This window comes from Hemiscyllium ocellatum, chromosome 23 (genome assembly GCF_020745735.1).
Source record: "Hemiscyllium ocellatum isolate sHemOce1 chromosome 23, sHemOce1.pat.X.cur, whole genome shotgun sequence".
NCBI lineage: Eukaryota > Metazoa > Chordata > Chondrichthyes > Orectolobiformes > Hemiscylliidae > Hemiscyllium > Hemiscyllium ocellatum.
The window spans coordinates 45,203,628-45,219,354 of record NC_083423.1 but is presented as its reverse complement, the minus strand read 5'-3'; the positions used below and the strand labels follow the sequence as shown (position 1 = coordinate 45,219,354).

At 40.5% G+C, this 15,727-nt stretch overlaps 1 protein-coding gene across 1 annotated transcript in view; it reads left to right on the top strand.

Annotated features, from left to right (window-relative positions):
- vwf (von Willebrand factor) overlaps positions 1-15,727 on the top strand; it is a 121,528-nt gene that overhangs the window by 98,488 nt on the left and 7,313 nt on the right. The window contains exons 45-50 of the mRNA XM_060842954.1: positions 1,204-1,387; positions 5,271-5,311; positions 9,174-9,293; positions 10,715-10,813; positions 12,134-12,262; positions 13,927-13,966. Of these exons, the coding sequence (XP_060698937.1) occupies positions 1,204-1,387; positions 5,271-5,311; positions 9,174-9,293; positions 10,715-10,813; positions 12,134-12,262; positions 13,927-13,966 (613 nt within the window). The remainder of the gene's footprint in view (positions 1-1,203; positions 1,388-5,270; positions 5,312-9,173; positions 9,294-10,714; positions 10,814-12,133; positions 12,263-13,926; positions 13,967-15,727) is intronic.

The following is a 15,727-nucleotide window of genomic DNA, read 5'->3' as shown; positions in this document are numbered from 1 at the left end:
CAGTTGGAATAAAGGAGGCATTTTCAGGATAGCAACCTGGATCTAGTGGCTTTGCAGAGGAATCAGTGCTGCAGGTATTTGCAATATATATTAATAACTTGCCTGGGGGAGTTGAATCAAGTAGAGTCAAGTTTGTGGATGACATAAAAATAGATGGGGAGGCAAAAGATGTGGAAAGTGGGAAAATATGATATTATGCACTTTGCAAGGAGATTAGAGGAGGTGAATATTAATGAAATGGAGAAAGACTATAGAAAGCTGTGGCACTGAGATACTTGGGAGTCCTGGTACATAAATCACAGAAAGCTAGCATCCAATTTCAGTAGGTTATAGGGAAAACGAATGCAATGTTACATTTTATTTCAAAATGGAATGGAATATTAAAATGGAAAGTTATTTCTGAAACTATACAAGACACTAGTTAGATCACAACTGGAATATTCTGAACAGTTTTGGTCCCCTTGTTTAAGGAGAGATATACTGGCATTGGAGGCAATCCAGAGAAGGTTCACTAAGCTGATCCTGATTAGAGAGGGCTTGTTTTATGTGGAAAGATTGAGTAGGTTGGTCCTGTACTCATTACAGTTTAGAAGAACCAGAGGCGATCTCATTGAAACACATTGTATATAAGATTCTTAGTGAGCTTCACAGGGTAGATGCAGAGCAGTTGCTCCCCCTTGTGGGAGAGTCTCACATCTCCCAGTTAGGACAGGAATGAGGAGTATTATCTTTCAGTCAAAGGGTAGTGAATGTGTGGAATTCATTACTACAGAAAGTTGTTGAAACTGAGTCATTAAGTATATTCGAGGCTGCGACAGACAGATTTTTAGTCTGTCAGAAAATCAAGGATTTTGAGGGAAGGGCAAGAGTTGAGGATGATCAGATCATCCCTGATCTCACTGAATGGCTGATGAGTTTTAGTGGGCGAAATGTCCTGCTTCTGCTCCTGTGTCTGATAGTTCAATGATCTAATTAGATTAACCAGGTTCCGATTTTCAGATGCAATGATCAAATTATCTGTATTTATGAGAAAAGTAAAAACAGAAACAAAACATTTAGTTTATTATGGCACAATCAAATTGATTGTAGATAATGGATGGGAGGGTCAAGTGTGAAAATTCAAAACTTAACCATCAGAGACAAATCTGCTTTCAATTGGTATCATGTATTAGTGAAGTATAACTAGTTGCTGTTATCTTGTAGGCTGGTGAAAGATGGCCATCCCTGGACGATCCATGTATCACGATGGAATGCTTGGACCTCAATGGGGAAGTGATTGTGCATGAACTAAACAAGTCATGTACCCATATTGATGTACCCAAATGTCCTCTCGGCTATGAGCTGAAGTGCAATGGAGTCAGAAACTGTTGTCCCATGTGCCAGTGTGGTAAGTTCTTACAAATAGCAGCTCATTATCCTCTCTTGGAATCAGTAGCGCACTCGGGCTTCATAAAAACACACAATACATTTGTGACGCTTCATTCCCAATGTGAACCATAACAACATCAATTTCAATTTCTATCCCATCTTTAACATGGTACAATATTCCAAGCTGCTTATTGTAATACATAATGGACGCACAGTTTATATATTTTCTGCCAATTAAAACAAATCAATGGAGCTCACAAGCTTCAGCTCTTTGAGATACTACCAGTTAAGAATTCCAGGCCACAAGTTTGGCCCTAATGCCCATCAGAATGGTTGTCACAATCAGTACCTTTTTCTATACAATTCCAAAGTAATTGGACCTAGCATTAACTTCTCTATTTTAGATGTCTTTTGGTTGATTATGATAGCTGTGAGAATCTTTTGAAGTGAATGATGCTACTTTACTGAGAGACATCCTATTAGGGTGCAGCATCGGTTAATGTTGAGAAATTAGAGGTTAATGATTGTTTAGTTAACTCTCAGTTTCCCATAGGTGATAGGAAGAATAAACTTTGTCTCTGGTCCTCTTTCAATTCGCAGATGTACAGAATGTTTCTTGAAAATAAGCAATCCCTGCCCGGGGAATTGGCTTTCATCTACTGGGTCCCTTGTGGCTGGTCATTGATCATGAACTCCTGTGGTTCACAAACACTATGTCATTAAGTTTAGAGGCCTTGAGACCCATTTGGCTACCATCCATGCCTCACACTTGGAAGAAAGTTCGGGTTTGTCACTTGTTTTCCCACAGGGAAAGTGATGGTGGTGATTGCTTGGGTAAACTGCTCAACTCTAACTGGTTTGCTGCAGCTGCAGTTCAACATGGGTTTCTGATCTCCAAGGAGGTAACAATGAAAGAAACTGAAAGTCACACGTGCTTGATTTTTTTTTTGGTTTTCTTCTCCGCCAGTGACAAGGCATGTCAATTGTCAGTGTTATCTGTTGGTCAGAGTTCAGCACATAGCCATACTGTGAAGTTTTATGAAGGCTGTGAAACTGGTTGCTTTCAAACCCCTCTAGTAGATGTCAACAGTGTGGTGCTTGATAAGCACAGCTAGGTCAGGCAGCATCCAAGGAGCAGGAGAATCAATGTTTTACACGTAAGCCCTTCTTCAGGAAATATGAAGAGCTTATGCTCGAAATGTTGACTCACCTGCTCCTCAGATGCTACCTGACATGCTGTTCTTCTCCAGCACTACACCCTTGCAGCACTTGCAGACTTCACTTTCTTCTAATAGGTGTGCCTGGATTTTAATGGACAAAAATGGCAGCCAGCTCTCATACAAGTAAGCAAACAAGGCTTGTGTAAAGATTTGTAGCTCGGGTGCCAGTTGCCGTAGTTGTGGGTATGTTCGCCAAGCTGCAGACATTTTGTCCCCCGTCTAGGTGACATCCTCAGTGCTGTGGAGCATCCTGTTAAGTCCTGTTGTATTATGTCTTCTGGAAATTATTTAGTTTCGTTCTTGCTGCTCCCGGTTGCCAGTTCTGGTTATTTGTGGCAGTAGTTGGTATATTGGGTTTGGGTCAATGTATTTATTGATGGACTCCGTGGATCAGTGTTATGTTTCTAGAAGTTTTCTGGTTGTCCTCTGTTTAGCTTGTCCTATGATCGTTGTGTTGTTCCAGTTGAATTTGTGGTTCTTGTCATTTGTGTGTATAGCTACCAGGGACAGCTGGTTGTGACATTTAGTGGCTAGTTAGAACAAAAGACCCTATACTAATCACATGCAATACAACGTAGTTTACAACATTCCATGCAAGAGACTGCATGGAGCACTATAAAAGACAGACAGGCAGACAGCTCGCAAGCCACATCCATGAACACCAACTAGCCACTAAACACCATGACCAGCTGTCCTTAGTAGCCATACACACAAATGACAAGGACCACAAATTCAATGAGGGCAACACAACAACAATAGGACAAGCTAAACAAAGGACAACCAGAGAATTTCTAAAATCATGGCACTCATTCACAGACTCCATCTATAAACACATTGACCCAGACGCAACATACCGACCATCCACGGACTCTATTAACAAACACATTGACCCAGACCCAATATACCGACCATCCACGGACTCCATCAGCAAATGCATTGACCCAGATCTAATATACCGACCATCCACAGGCTCCATTAACAAGCACACTGACCCAGACCCAATATACCAACCATCCATTAACAAACGCATTGACCCAGACCCAATATACCGACCATCCACGGACTCCATTAACAAACACATTGACCCAGACCCAATATACCGAACATCCATGGACTCCATTAACAAACACACTGACCCAGACCCAATATACCGGCCATCCATGGACTCCATTAACAAACACATTGACCCATACCCAATATACCGACCATCCACGGACTCCATTGACAAACACATTGATTCAGACCCAACATACCGACCATCCACAGACTCCATTAACAAACACACTGACCCAGACCCAATATACCGACCATCCACGGACTCCGTTAACAAAAACATTGATCCTGACCCAATATATCGACCATCCACAGACTCCATTAACAAACACATTGACCCAGATCCAATATACTGACCATCCACGGACTCCATTAACAAACACATTGACCCAGACCCAATATATCGACTACTGCAACAATCTACTGGAACCAAAAGCAGCAGAAACGAAACCAAATAAATTCCAGAAGTCACTGTACAGCACCACTTTTGAGGAGGCTCTAAAGCATTGAGGATGTCACCTAGACAGGGGACGAAACATCAGCAAATCAACTTCCCAGCTCAGCGAACATACCCACAACGATGCAAAGTAAACAAACAATTGGCTGTCAGTGTCTGTTTTGTGAATTACAGTGAGGCAATAAAAAATGTCACTGCCAGCTGTAAGTGCTCACTTGTTTGAGGGTTAGCAAATTCATTCCTATTCTGACGGGCTAATTGAACATTGCATTCTTGGTTAGAGAGTTAACATGTTACTCCATTAGATGAACTGATCCTCAATGAACCTCTCATTCATACCACTGCATCACTATTCTTAGCAGGTGGAAATTCTGCTCTTGGGTTTGGAACCTGTGCTTGTGATATGATACTCAACGCTGAGTAAGGTCATATCTTCCAAACTCTTCCATTGGGCAGAAAATACAAAAGCTGAAACACATATACCAACAGATTCAAGAACAGCTTCTTCCCCGCTGTTATTAGACGTCTGAATGAACCTTCAAATTTCAGATTTAATGTTGATCTCACTCTTTTCAGCCATAACAATGTATTCCTCACTCTGTTCTATTACCCTAATGCACTTTGTACAGTATGATCTACCTGTACTGCACTCAAACAGGAACTTTTCACTGTACCCAGGCACATATGACAATAATAAATCAAATCAAACCAAAGATGGACTATTGATAGACAAAGCAGCTGAGATTCAAAAGTGGATCTGAGACTGCAATCCAGTTAGGCATGATCTTATTGATTGGTGCAGCAGGTTGATGGCTGAAAATGTGTTGCTGGTTAAAGCACAGCAGGTTAGGCAGCATCCAAGGAACAGGAAATTCGATGTTTCGGGCATAAGCCCTTCATATAGCAGCAGGTTGATGGGCCAAATGGCCTACTCCTGCTTCTAAGTCTTATGTTCCTACATCAGTATTGTAGAAACAAGAATAATCATAAGAGGCATAAAGTTAGAAACCAATATAAATTGTGTGAAAATTTGATATTTAATGTTTGAATTGGACGATAACCACTAAATTATACTTTATAACTTACAGTAGTGCATGAACATAATGGGGCATTCAAGATTTTATATTAGCTCTTAATAGTACAAATAAAATTAATCGACATGTTTTTTGTAGTTCCAGGAAACGTTTGCATACTGAATGGAACCAGCATTGGGGTAAGACAATGGATGTTTTGTTACATTTCACTGTAAAATGTTATGAAACAAGTACTGTGCTTTAATTGAGATTACATGGACAAGCAGCCTGGTGCAGAGCGCCATCTAGCAGGCTCAAGGAGAAAGGTTAATTCAGGCAGCAGAACCTTGTGTTTAAAGTTAAAAATCACACAACACCAGGTTATAGTCCAACAGGTTTAATTGGAAGCACACTAGCTTTCGAGCATCGCTACTTCATCGGGTGATAGTGGAGGGCACAATCCTAACACACAGAATTTATAGCAAAAATTTACTGTGTGATGTAACTGAAATTATACATTGAAAAATTGATTGTCTGTTAAGCCTTTCACCTGTTAGAATACCGTGATAGTTTCACTTCTTTCATGTGTAAATCACAAACCTTTTTTTAAAAAGTTGCATTGTCAGGTTAGCTGTTAACAATGGTGATAGCTAGACACTATGTTGAAGGTGTTGGCCCCCTGTGCTCTCTGTCTATGCCATGATGTTTAGATTGATTCTAATCTAAAAAGTGAGATAATGGAGTTTTAAATGAATTCATGCAGTTTTTGAGCTCAGAGTTCTACATGGATGCATGCAGTTTTTGAGCAAAGTACAATGTAACCCTGAAAGTACAAATTCACCCCACAAAATATATGTGTGCATGTGAGTCTTTGTCTGTCTGTGTGTATGTGTCTGTCTGGGGTGAGGGTTGTGAGTGTGAGAAAGTGTATGTGTGCGTGTGTACTGAGTGCAGAGTGTCTTAAGTCTGTGAGGGGGTGCATGTGCGGGTGTGGGAGTATGTGTGTCTGTAAGGGTGTGTGTGGGTGTCTGTGTGCGCGCCTGTACATACGTGCGTCTGTGTGTATGTGTGCATAGGAGTGCCTGGGTATGTGTGAGAGTGTGTGTGTGTAGGAGTATCTGTGTATGTGTGTAGTGCAATGGTGGTCACCTGTAATGTGACATGAACCCAAGGTCCCGGTTGAGGCCCTCCCTAGGATACCGAACTTAGTTATCAACTAAGCTTTGACAAAGAGTAAGTTGGATTTGAAACGTCAGATCTTTCGCTCCTTACAGATGCTGCCAGATCTGCTGAGATTTTCCAGCATTTTCTCTTTGGTTTCAGATTCCAGCATCCGCAGTAATTTGCTTTTATTTATTGTAGACTGACATGCTTGCAGAAAGACTCAGAGAGAAAACTGCAAAAGAGCACTGGCCATTGTAAAATCGATTAAAGAGAGAGAGAGAACATAAAGAACAAGACCCCCGTCCCTATAAGCCTTGTCCAAGAAAGTTATAGAAAATTCTGTATCTATAGAAAATATTGGAAAATCTCAGCAAGTAAGATAGAATCTGTGAAGGGAGAAGCATAGTTAACGTATCAGATTGATGACCTTATTAGATTAGATTAGATTACTTACAGTGTGAAACAGGCCCTTCGGCCCAACAAGTCCACACCGACCCGCCGAAGCGCAACCCACCCATACCCCTACATATACCCCTTACCTAACACTACGGGCAATTTAGCATGGCCAATTCACCTGACCCGCACATCTTTGTGATGTGGGAGGAAACCGGAGCACCCGGAGGAAATCCACGCAGACACGGGGAGAACATGCAAACTCCACACAGTCAGTCGCCTGAGGTGGGAATTGAACCCAGGTCCCTGGCGCTGTGAGGCAGCAGTGCTAACCACTATGCCACCGTGCCCTTATGTTCTAATGAATTATGTTAATCAGTTTTAATGGGCTTAATGACTGATGACCTGGGTTCTGATAGGTTATCCATATCTTGCAGCAGGCCATTTCTGCAGGATTTTTGAAATCAGTGCATAGTCCATTAGCACCTACCAGCTTCCCTACAGCACTGTGATCATAACTACTCACCAATGACTGCAGTGGTCCTGTCAAGGGTAGTTAGAGATGAATACGCTTAACAAGAGACTCTCCCCACATCCCAGGGACAAATAATTTAAAAAAAACTTCAATGACCTTAAACAACTCTGAAAACCACCAACTGCAGCAGCAGCCAGGAATCAATAATGCGGAAGCAGTTTTGATGATCTTTTTAAAAAGCGTTGCTATTGGGTCTTGTGTTTTGTTGAACATATACTCCAGGACCAGCATTAGCTGTAATGTTGAACTCCAAATTGATAATGCTGGCATCAAAACAGTTATACACCCTGATGATTGTCACAATCTGTCTGTTCTAATGGGCCTACCCCCTGCACACAATAACAATCTCATGAAAATAACATCCTGCATGGCTTGCACCAGAAACGTGTGCAGTAGATACCATTTAGCATCCAAAATGTTACCTGTGCCTTGAAAAGACTGGATACTCAGGAGCCAGATTTTCAGGATTAACTCTCTGGTTGCTGCTACCTCCATCTTGTGGCAGCTAATGATAAAGCAATCACTCAGAATCTAGGTAAAAAGCAAAAGAACACCCGATGCTGTAAATTGGAATCAAAAACAGAAGTTGTGGAAGAGCACAGCAGGTCTGGCAGGTTATGTGAAGAAAAATTAAAGTTACTATTTTGAGTCCAGTGATCTTTCCTTATAACTGGACCCAAAACGTTAACAATGATTTCTCTTCACAGATGCGATCAGGCCTGCTGAGTTTTTCCAGCAAATGCTGTTTTTGATTCAGAATCTAGACATTGCTGAATATTTTGAGGCAGTCAGAATGATAAAATGCCCATTGTGTTCTCCAGACTCTGGAATCCTTTAATACAGATATAATTTTTTTAAAAATTCTCTCTCTTCATAGTGGGAATATGCTTCATTCGCATCTGTCATAGTTTTCATAATTTATGTTGTTGCTTGTAAATATTAGAGTACAAATCCTCAATTGGTTCTGAAGACACTGATCTATCTGCTTGATTAACAAAGGTTTTATTCCCAATGAAAATAAAGACCTTCTAATATCATCCACATAATTTCTAGTTTCCCATTCCTCATCTTAAGAATCATGGATACTTTGGAGTGTTTAAACTAACAGTAATTGATTTAATGGAGACGTCCAGAAAACAGCAAAGAAATGCACAAAATTAAAGTTTTTGCCAACCATAATCAGAAGTTAACTGTGTCCTTGGAATCATCGGGAGTCTTCATTTACATTCTGAACATCGATGGTTTGCCTTTGATCAATGTTTCTGCTGACAGAGACTTTGAGTCAGCACATTATTAATGGTCAGAATTGCAGGCAGACATTCTTATTGAAGAATTAACGATTCTGATTTTATCATTGCAAGTTTAAAAATAATTTACAGCTAATTTTCCACCTGGTAAATCTCTACCATGCTCCACTCTCCTTGGATATTTTACAGTGTTTTATTGTAAGTTTCCACTCAGGCTCCCAATGGTGGAGCAGCCACATCAGCTACAATAGACTAACTATAAAGATTTGGAGAAAGTGAGGACTATAGACTGGGAGACAAAGTCAAAAGGGGTGGTACGTGAAAAGCACCAGCAGCTCAAGCAGTATCTGAGGAGCAGGAGAGTCCGAAATGTTGACTCTCCTGCTCCTCGAATGCTGCCTGACTGGCTGTGCTTTTCCAGCACCACCCTTTTTGACTCTGAGCTCTAGCATCTGTGGTCCTCACTTTCTCCTGCACCTCAGATGCTGCCTGACCTGCTGGTGCTTTTCATGTGCCACCCTTTTCAACTCTAACTATAAAGATTTGGAAACCTGAAGCTGATTATTCACTAAATATAAACATGCATTAAGTAAATAGGATTGGAAGCAAAATCAGTGATGCACCTTAAACTTCCAGGATAATGTACACGTATGTTTCAATAGTTTATAGGATATTCACCGGAATATTGGAAGCGAATTAACTTCTGTTTTTGTTTTTCCCAAGGCCGGAGACACTTTGAAAATAGATGACTGCACTGAGTGCCGTTGCTCAGAAGAAATGGACAGATTGACAAATACACACTCACTTCAGTGCAGTACCAAACGTTGTAGAAATTGCCCTGATGTAAGATCCTCTTCAGATGTTAATTTTCATTAACTGTGTCACGGCAGTACTCAATTGCTGAAACATTTGTGCATGGTCTGGACCTGTGGTTGTGGGGATACAGAAAGTCCCCCTCAAAATTTCTCCAAAAATGCCGGGTATTGAAGTGAAACTCTGACCCGGGGGTTTCAATGATTACCAGTTGAAATGTCATCTGCTTCCATCTGTCGTAATCTCCTGAGCATGTTCGCAACACAGCTCACGTCACTTTCTTACTTTAGAATGCCCACTTATAAGTTGATTTCAAGTGCATTTGTGGAGGGAAAAATGAGGCTTTTGATGCAGACAAAGCAAAGTATGGCAGAAGATAGCATCTGCTGAGTACATGCCAATTTTGTTGTATTTGTAAGATTGAGTCACCTTACATGACAGGTTGGCACAACTTACGGTGGTTTGAAATGTTAGGTTGTTCAAATAATGACCAAATAATGATTGTTATCTGATAAAGTCAGCCTTCCTCCACAATGAAGGGGATCATGGTTGCCTGTTTCATTCATTTTCTCACTTCTGTGAGAACAGATTTTTTTAAAAAAAGGTGCATTTTGTGCAATATTAAAATTAATGGCAAAAATATTGTGTCAAGGCGATTGCTGCTGATCGTTGAGTATTTTGTAATGAATCCTGATTTACAAACACTACCTGTTGATGCAAACATTGTTCTGTGGAGTAAATATTTTTCTTCAAGCTTAATTCCCACTTGTTGGGTTGTTTATTAACTTTCTAACTTTGATGATTAGTTAGATCCTAATCAATAAGGAAGTAAACTTTGGGTATGATATTTATCAGCAGATAACCTCTTGAAAATAAATTCAAAGCAACTGGTCTGTGTAACAGTGACCACTAAAATCATATGTTCTTTATACTGGAACTTGCTATACAATGAGAATGAATGGGAGACAAGCCATTATGTTTAAAAAAAAGTGAAGCTTTTCCTTTGTTGAAAGAGTGGTGACAAATAGATTTGAATAATTTTATTGATTAGATTTCATTGAAACACATTCCAAAGGTCTTAAAAATATTCTTTACTGGGATAAAATCCTGGAATTCCTCCCCCCCTCCACCCCGACACACACACACACATCAACATTATGGTTCTACCTACCTGCAGTGGTTCAACAAGGCAGCTTATCGCCATCTTCTCCAGGGCAGATCGGGATGGGTAGTAAATGGTGGCCCACTTATGATACCCATGAGCTATGAGTGAATTAAATAATATTAAGGAATAATATTAAACATAGCAATTAATGTAAAAATGCCACTGCAATCATTTAGTAATATTGGTAAACAGGCCATGCCACATGATTACAGACTTGAACAGTGACACTGCTAAGAAAGAATTGTCTAAGGTATTTATTGAGAGCCTGCTTTGCTGTTTGTTGCAGGGATACAGAGTGAAGAAGGAAAAGGGTTCTTGTTGTGGAATATGCCTGGCCACAAGGTGTATTATCCATCTGGGAAATGGGACGGTGGTTATGTTAAAGGTATCTTTTGAAATTATTTAGATACTGAATGCAGCTAACTCTTTACTCTCTCTCAGGTACAGTTTTTGACTCTCTAATAGCACATTTAGGAATGAATCTGAAAATTTCGAGTTTAAGCCCTATGCTGGAGAATTGTGCCCATATCCAAGTTCACAATTAAGTGCAATGCCTGGGGAATGATGGCCTGGCTGAGATATTGTCTTTCAGACATGATGTTAATCCAAGTTTGCACTCATAGATTAACATCACTCTTGGATCACACTCTCCTGTGTATGTAAAATAATATTATGACACAATATAAGAAGGATTGGAATATTCATCTGATATCCTGGCCAGTACTTTTTGCATAACCAATATCACTAAAAATACATTTTCTGGTCAAATATCTTATTGCTAGTGTGGTCTGTGTTGTGTTTTGATTGGCTATTACATTTTCCCAGCTACTACTGTGAGTATATGTCATAAAATACTGAGCTGACAACACTTTGGGACATGTTGAAAAGTCTATCTTATTATACAACATTACTTTTGCTCTTCCTCACTTTCTCTCTTTCTTTTTGCCTCTCCCTTCTTTCTAACAGAATGTCTTCAAGCGATTGAAAACAGGAATACAGACTTCATTAATGTTCACTGATTAGTCATAGAGATCTATAGCACAAAGAAGGCCTTTCAGTCCATGAAGTCTATGCTGGTCAAAAACAACCAACTAACTACTCTAATCCCATTTTCCAGAACTTAGCTCCTACCGTTGTAGGCCTTGTGATCAGAAGTGTGAATCTAAACACTTCTTCAATGTTATGGGGGTTTCTGCCTCTACTACCCTTTAAGGCAGTGAGTTCCAGATTCCCATCACCCTCTGGGCGAAAAGGTTTTCCTCACCACCCCTTCCAAACCTTCTGCCCCTTACATTAAGTCTATGCTCCCGACCACTGATCCCTCAATCAAAGGGAACATTTTATTTGCATCTATGTTGTCCAACCCCCTCAAAATGTTATAGATCTCAATCATGTCCCCACTCAGTCTCCTCTGCTCCAAGGAAAGCAGCTCCCATTTATCCAATCTCCCTCATAACCAAAACTCTCCAGCTCAGGTAACACTCTGGCGAATCTGTTCTGTAGCCTCGCTTCCCCCACCCCACCCCCCCCACCCTCACCAGTGCAATCACATCCCTCCTACAAGACGGATTCCAGAACTGCGCCCAATACTCCAGCTGTGGCCTCACCAATGTTCAATAAGATTATTGCAAAAAATGAAGTCTTAGTCTTTAAAAAATAGGTTTGAAAGAAGCATGAGTATAATAAGAACTTTCTGTTTTAACAGGCAGATGAAAGTATACAAGATGACTGTGACTCATACAGATGCAAAGTAAATGAAAATGGAGAGATTTCTACAGAGAAACGAACAGTCCAGTGCACTCCACTTGATAAGGAAGAATGCATATCTGGAGGGGTAAGAGTCAATGTGCTCAATGTCTTTAAATGATGGACTTCTGTTAAATTAAACTGGAATCTTTCAAGCTGAAAATTATTTCACAGTGGTGTCGCTGGTAGCTCACAAGATCACCAGCTAAGCACAAATGAAAAAGGTCACTTTTGGCATCATGATCAGTCATCAAGAACAAAACCACAGTCTCTTTATTTCTTGATTCTAAGGATTTAACCTGAAGTATCCTATCTGAAAGTGGTTCTACTTTGTCAGCATTTTGTGTGACTTCAGCTGTAATCCTCCTATATTAATGGAACTGGCTGTCCACAAAAAAAATTATTTTTCTTCCTGTTGACTTAACTCATGTGCAAAATGAAATTGATAAACCTCCAAAATGTAATCAATGCAATATGGTGATCTGAGTGCAGTCTCTGCTCTGAAATGTTTGTAGTTGACCGCTCAGGTAGCAGCAAAGACATTTCTCAGCCTTTACAACATCTCTCCCTCCCAACACTGTCTAGCAGGAGGCTGACATGTTATAAATGTTGCAGAATCAGCCACTATCAGCTCATGGTTAAAGTTGAGAAGCCACCAATTCTCGCTTCTACATTAGGCCTAAGGGGTCACTTAGTTACCAAGGATAGAGGATGGGCTGCAAGTGAGTCTTAACAGCAAATATTCATGACAAGGTGTGGTTTTTTGCGTGATAGCAATAGCCACCAGTTACAATAGCTAGTTAGACACAAGAACCGAGACTTATAACAGCCAGGGATGAGATCCCATTGGAATCGGGAGTTTGATGCTTGACTCTTTAATGAAGACTGTATGAAATCATCCATTTGGGTGGAGCTTAAGACAGTTTGCAACATTAATTCTTTTAGAACTACTACTTTATACAACAGTTCTAAAGGCCAAGAAATAGCTTAGGAGATGAATACACCAGCTGAGATCTACACTGAGTGTGCTTGCAGGGCTGACAAAAGAGTTTGTTCCCATTCCTTCCAGGCAATTGTTGTTGACAATCTTTTCAATGTCAACCCCTGTGCTGACACAGCTGAAATGCCCACTTCTTGGTGTTAAGTGGGCTCTTGCATTGCATTTCAGCCTGAACCCCAGTACATTTCTTTAAGGTGAACATTTATACACATGCATGCACCTTTCCGCCCCCCCCCCCCGCCAACTTGGGAGGCTTGCAGATTTTTGACTTGTGGAATGATTGCACTAAGTACCCCGTCCAAGTACTAACATTGTCCCTATGGACTCAGTAGTCAGACATTCAAGGTAAACCACACTAGCTGCCCATTAATCCCTTCCAAGGGAAGGTAAGCTCCGAGGGACCCTCATAAATGCCAATGAGATCAGCAAGAGACCTCTGCCAGTCTTTATGCAGGGATATTGGTCTGAAGGATTTTCAGCCTCAGTATTTTCCAGCAGTGAAATCTAATGTCAGGATCTTTGATGTAATAACGTTGGTTCGTAGTCATTTCCCTCCAACATAAGTAGTTCATGGTAAGACTGTATATATGATGCATTTGTTAGTTTGTGTGCAGAGAGAATTTTTAATATGAGAGCAGTGGGAGTACCCTCTGTAAACTTGACTACATTTTGGAAGTTGTAAATAAGGAAAACCTTTTTAAGTATTAACATGAACTTTAATTCACTTATTTCCCCCTTCTCTCGATATGCAGGGTGAAATTGTCCGCGTGGATAGTTCCTGTTGCTTCTCCTGTGAGTAACTATACAATGTATCATGCTGTCCTACTATTTTAAGTTGTGCACCTAAAAATATGGAACATTCAGAGTAAGTCAACAGTAAAATGCCAATGCAATTTGTGGGTGGATTAAGTAATGAATGGTTAATATAATGCAACAGATGGTTAATGTAATGGAAAAGGAATTATAAAGTTAGAGCTTTGTATACTGAAATAGAGGGAGTGAAAGGATTACCTTATTGTTGTCTTCAAAGTTATGAAGAGTTCTATTAAAGCAAATGGTGCTAGATTAATTTTGCTTCACAGCAGAAGATGGGAACAGTGGGAGTAAAGATAATCATGAAATAAATTATATCATGAAATAAAGGAGCTCACAATTTTAAGGAGGAGGTGGCGCAGCAACTATAAAAAATATCTGCTCGAAACTATTGTTGAAGCAGGGTTGATAAGTACTTTTAATATAAAGTTATTTCATTGATAAAGCAGATTACAAAGTGTATGGGGGGCAGAAAACAAGAGCATGAGATTGGGCATAACGAGAGGATGACCAAAGTAATTTTCACATGCGGGTTAACCGCTTTTTAAATTGTGACATTTTGGACAGGAATGTGGGGTCAAGGCATTGCGACAGAACTAATTCTGCTGGCATTTTGCACAGCGATCGAGAGAGAGCACATCCTCCACCATCCAGCGTCGAGTGGAAGCATCTGGGGATGTTTCTGATTTACGCAAACTTTCTATACAAACTTTTCAGCTTAGGTCTCTTACAAATTCTTATCAATCAAAAGACAGTTTGAGTGTTTCATTTTGGAGCAGCTTATTCAATCTCAAGTGGAATTGATTGTCCCTCCATGGTTACAACATACACTAGAATCTCCATATCCGTGGATTCGGTTTCCACGGTTTCAATTATCTGTGGTTTACTGCAACGCAAAAATATTACATGGAACATTCCAGAAATAATTCCCGAGGGCTGCCAGGGAGGTAAATTTCCCATTTAAATTATGTTTGCTACTATCTGTCTTGAAACATATCACCCATGATACAGTGGGACACCTGTACTTGCTTTTGATGTATTTAAAATATTTTGTGCTGTTCTTCCACTTGAGCCCTTCCCAAGTCCATGATTCTCCAAGGCAATGGTTTGAGAGTACTGCATTCTTTCTGGCCACTGTAGTAATGGACACTTTTGACAAGGCTTCCTGATGGACTGGGAAGGGGGAGTCTGTGGGTTGTCTGCTCCATGGTAGGAGTCTGGGTGGGATGCCTTCCAGAACATTCCAGACCTTTTGTTGGTTGTTGGCTTAGGGGCCCAGTTGGGTTTGGTGAGGTCGGGGGTGAGAAGTTGAGTGCCTACAGCAAGGCTTTAGGGATGTGATCAGGCAGCTCAGTTTTATAGCTAACTAAGAAGTTGAGCAGGTCTTAATCTCCCCAACGTTTCCTCGCTATCTGTTCAGGTAAATAACTTAGAACCATTCCAGTCTGCGACTATCTTGGAGGGCTACAACATCCAGTTAATTGCCAATTGGAAGTTTCAATTTCCCAGGCAAGTGGAGTCAGCTGCATTGAGACATCTGCAGAGCTCCAACGTGAGATCCTAACTCTGCTTTGCAGCAGAGACTCCCTGTTGGAAGATCTGGACCATAATAATGGTCCAGCAACAAATACTTAGTTAATGGTCAATCACATCCAGTGATAATAGACCAGAGTCCTGTGAGTGATGATTTCAGCTGAGATAATGGATTCCTCAAATTTCCACCCTATGGCACATAAATAA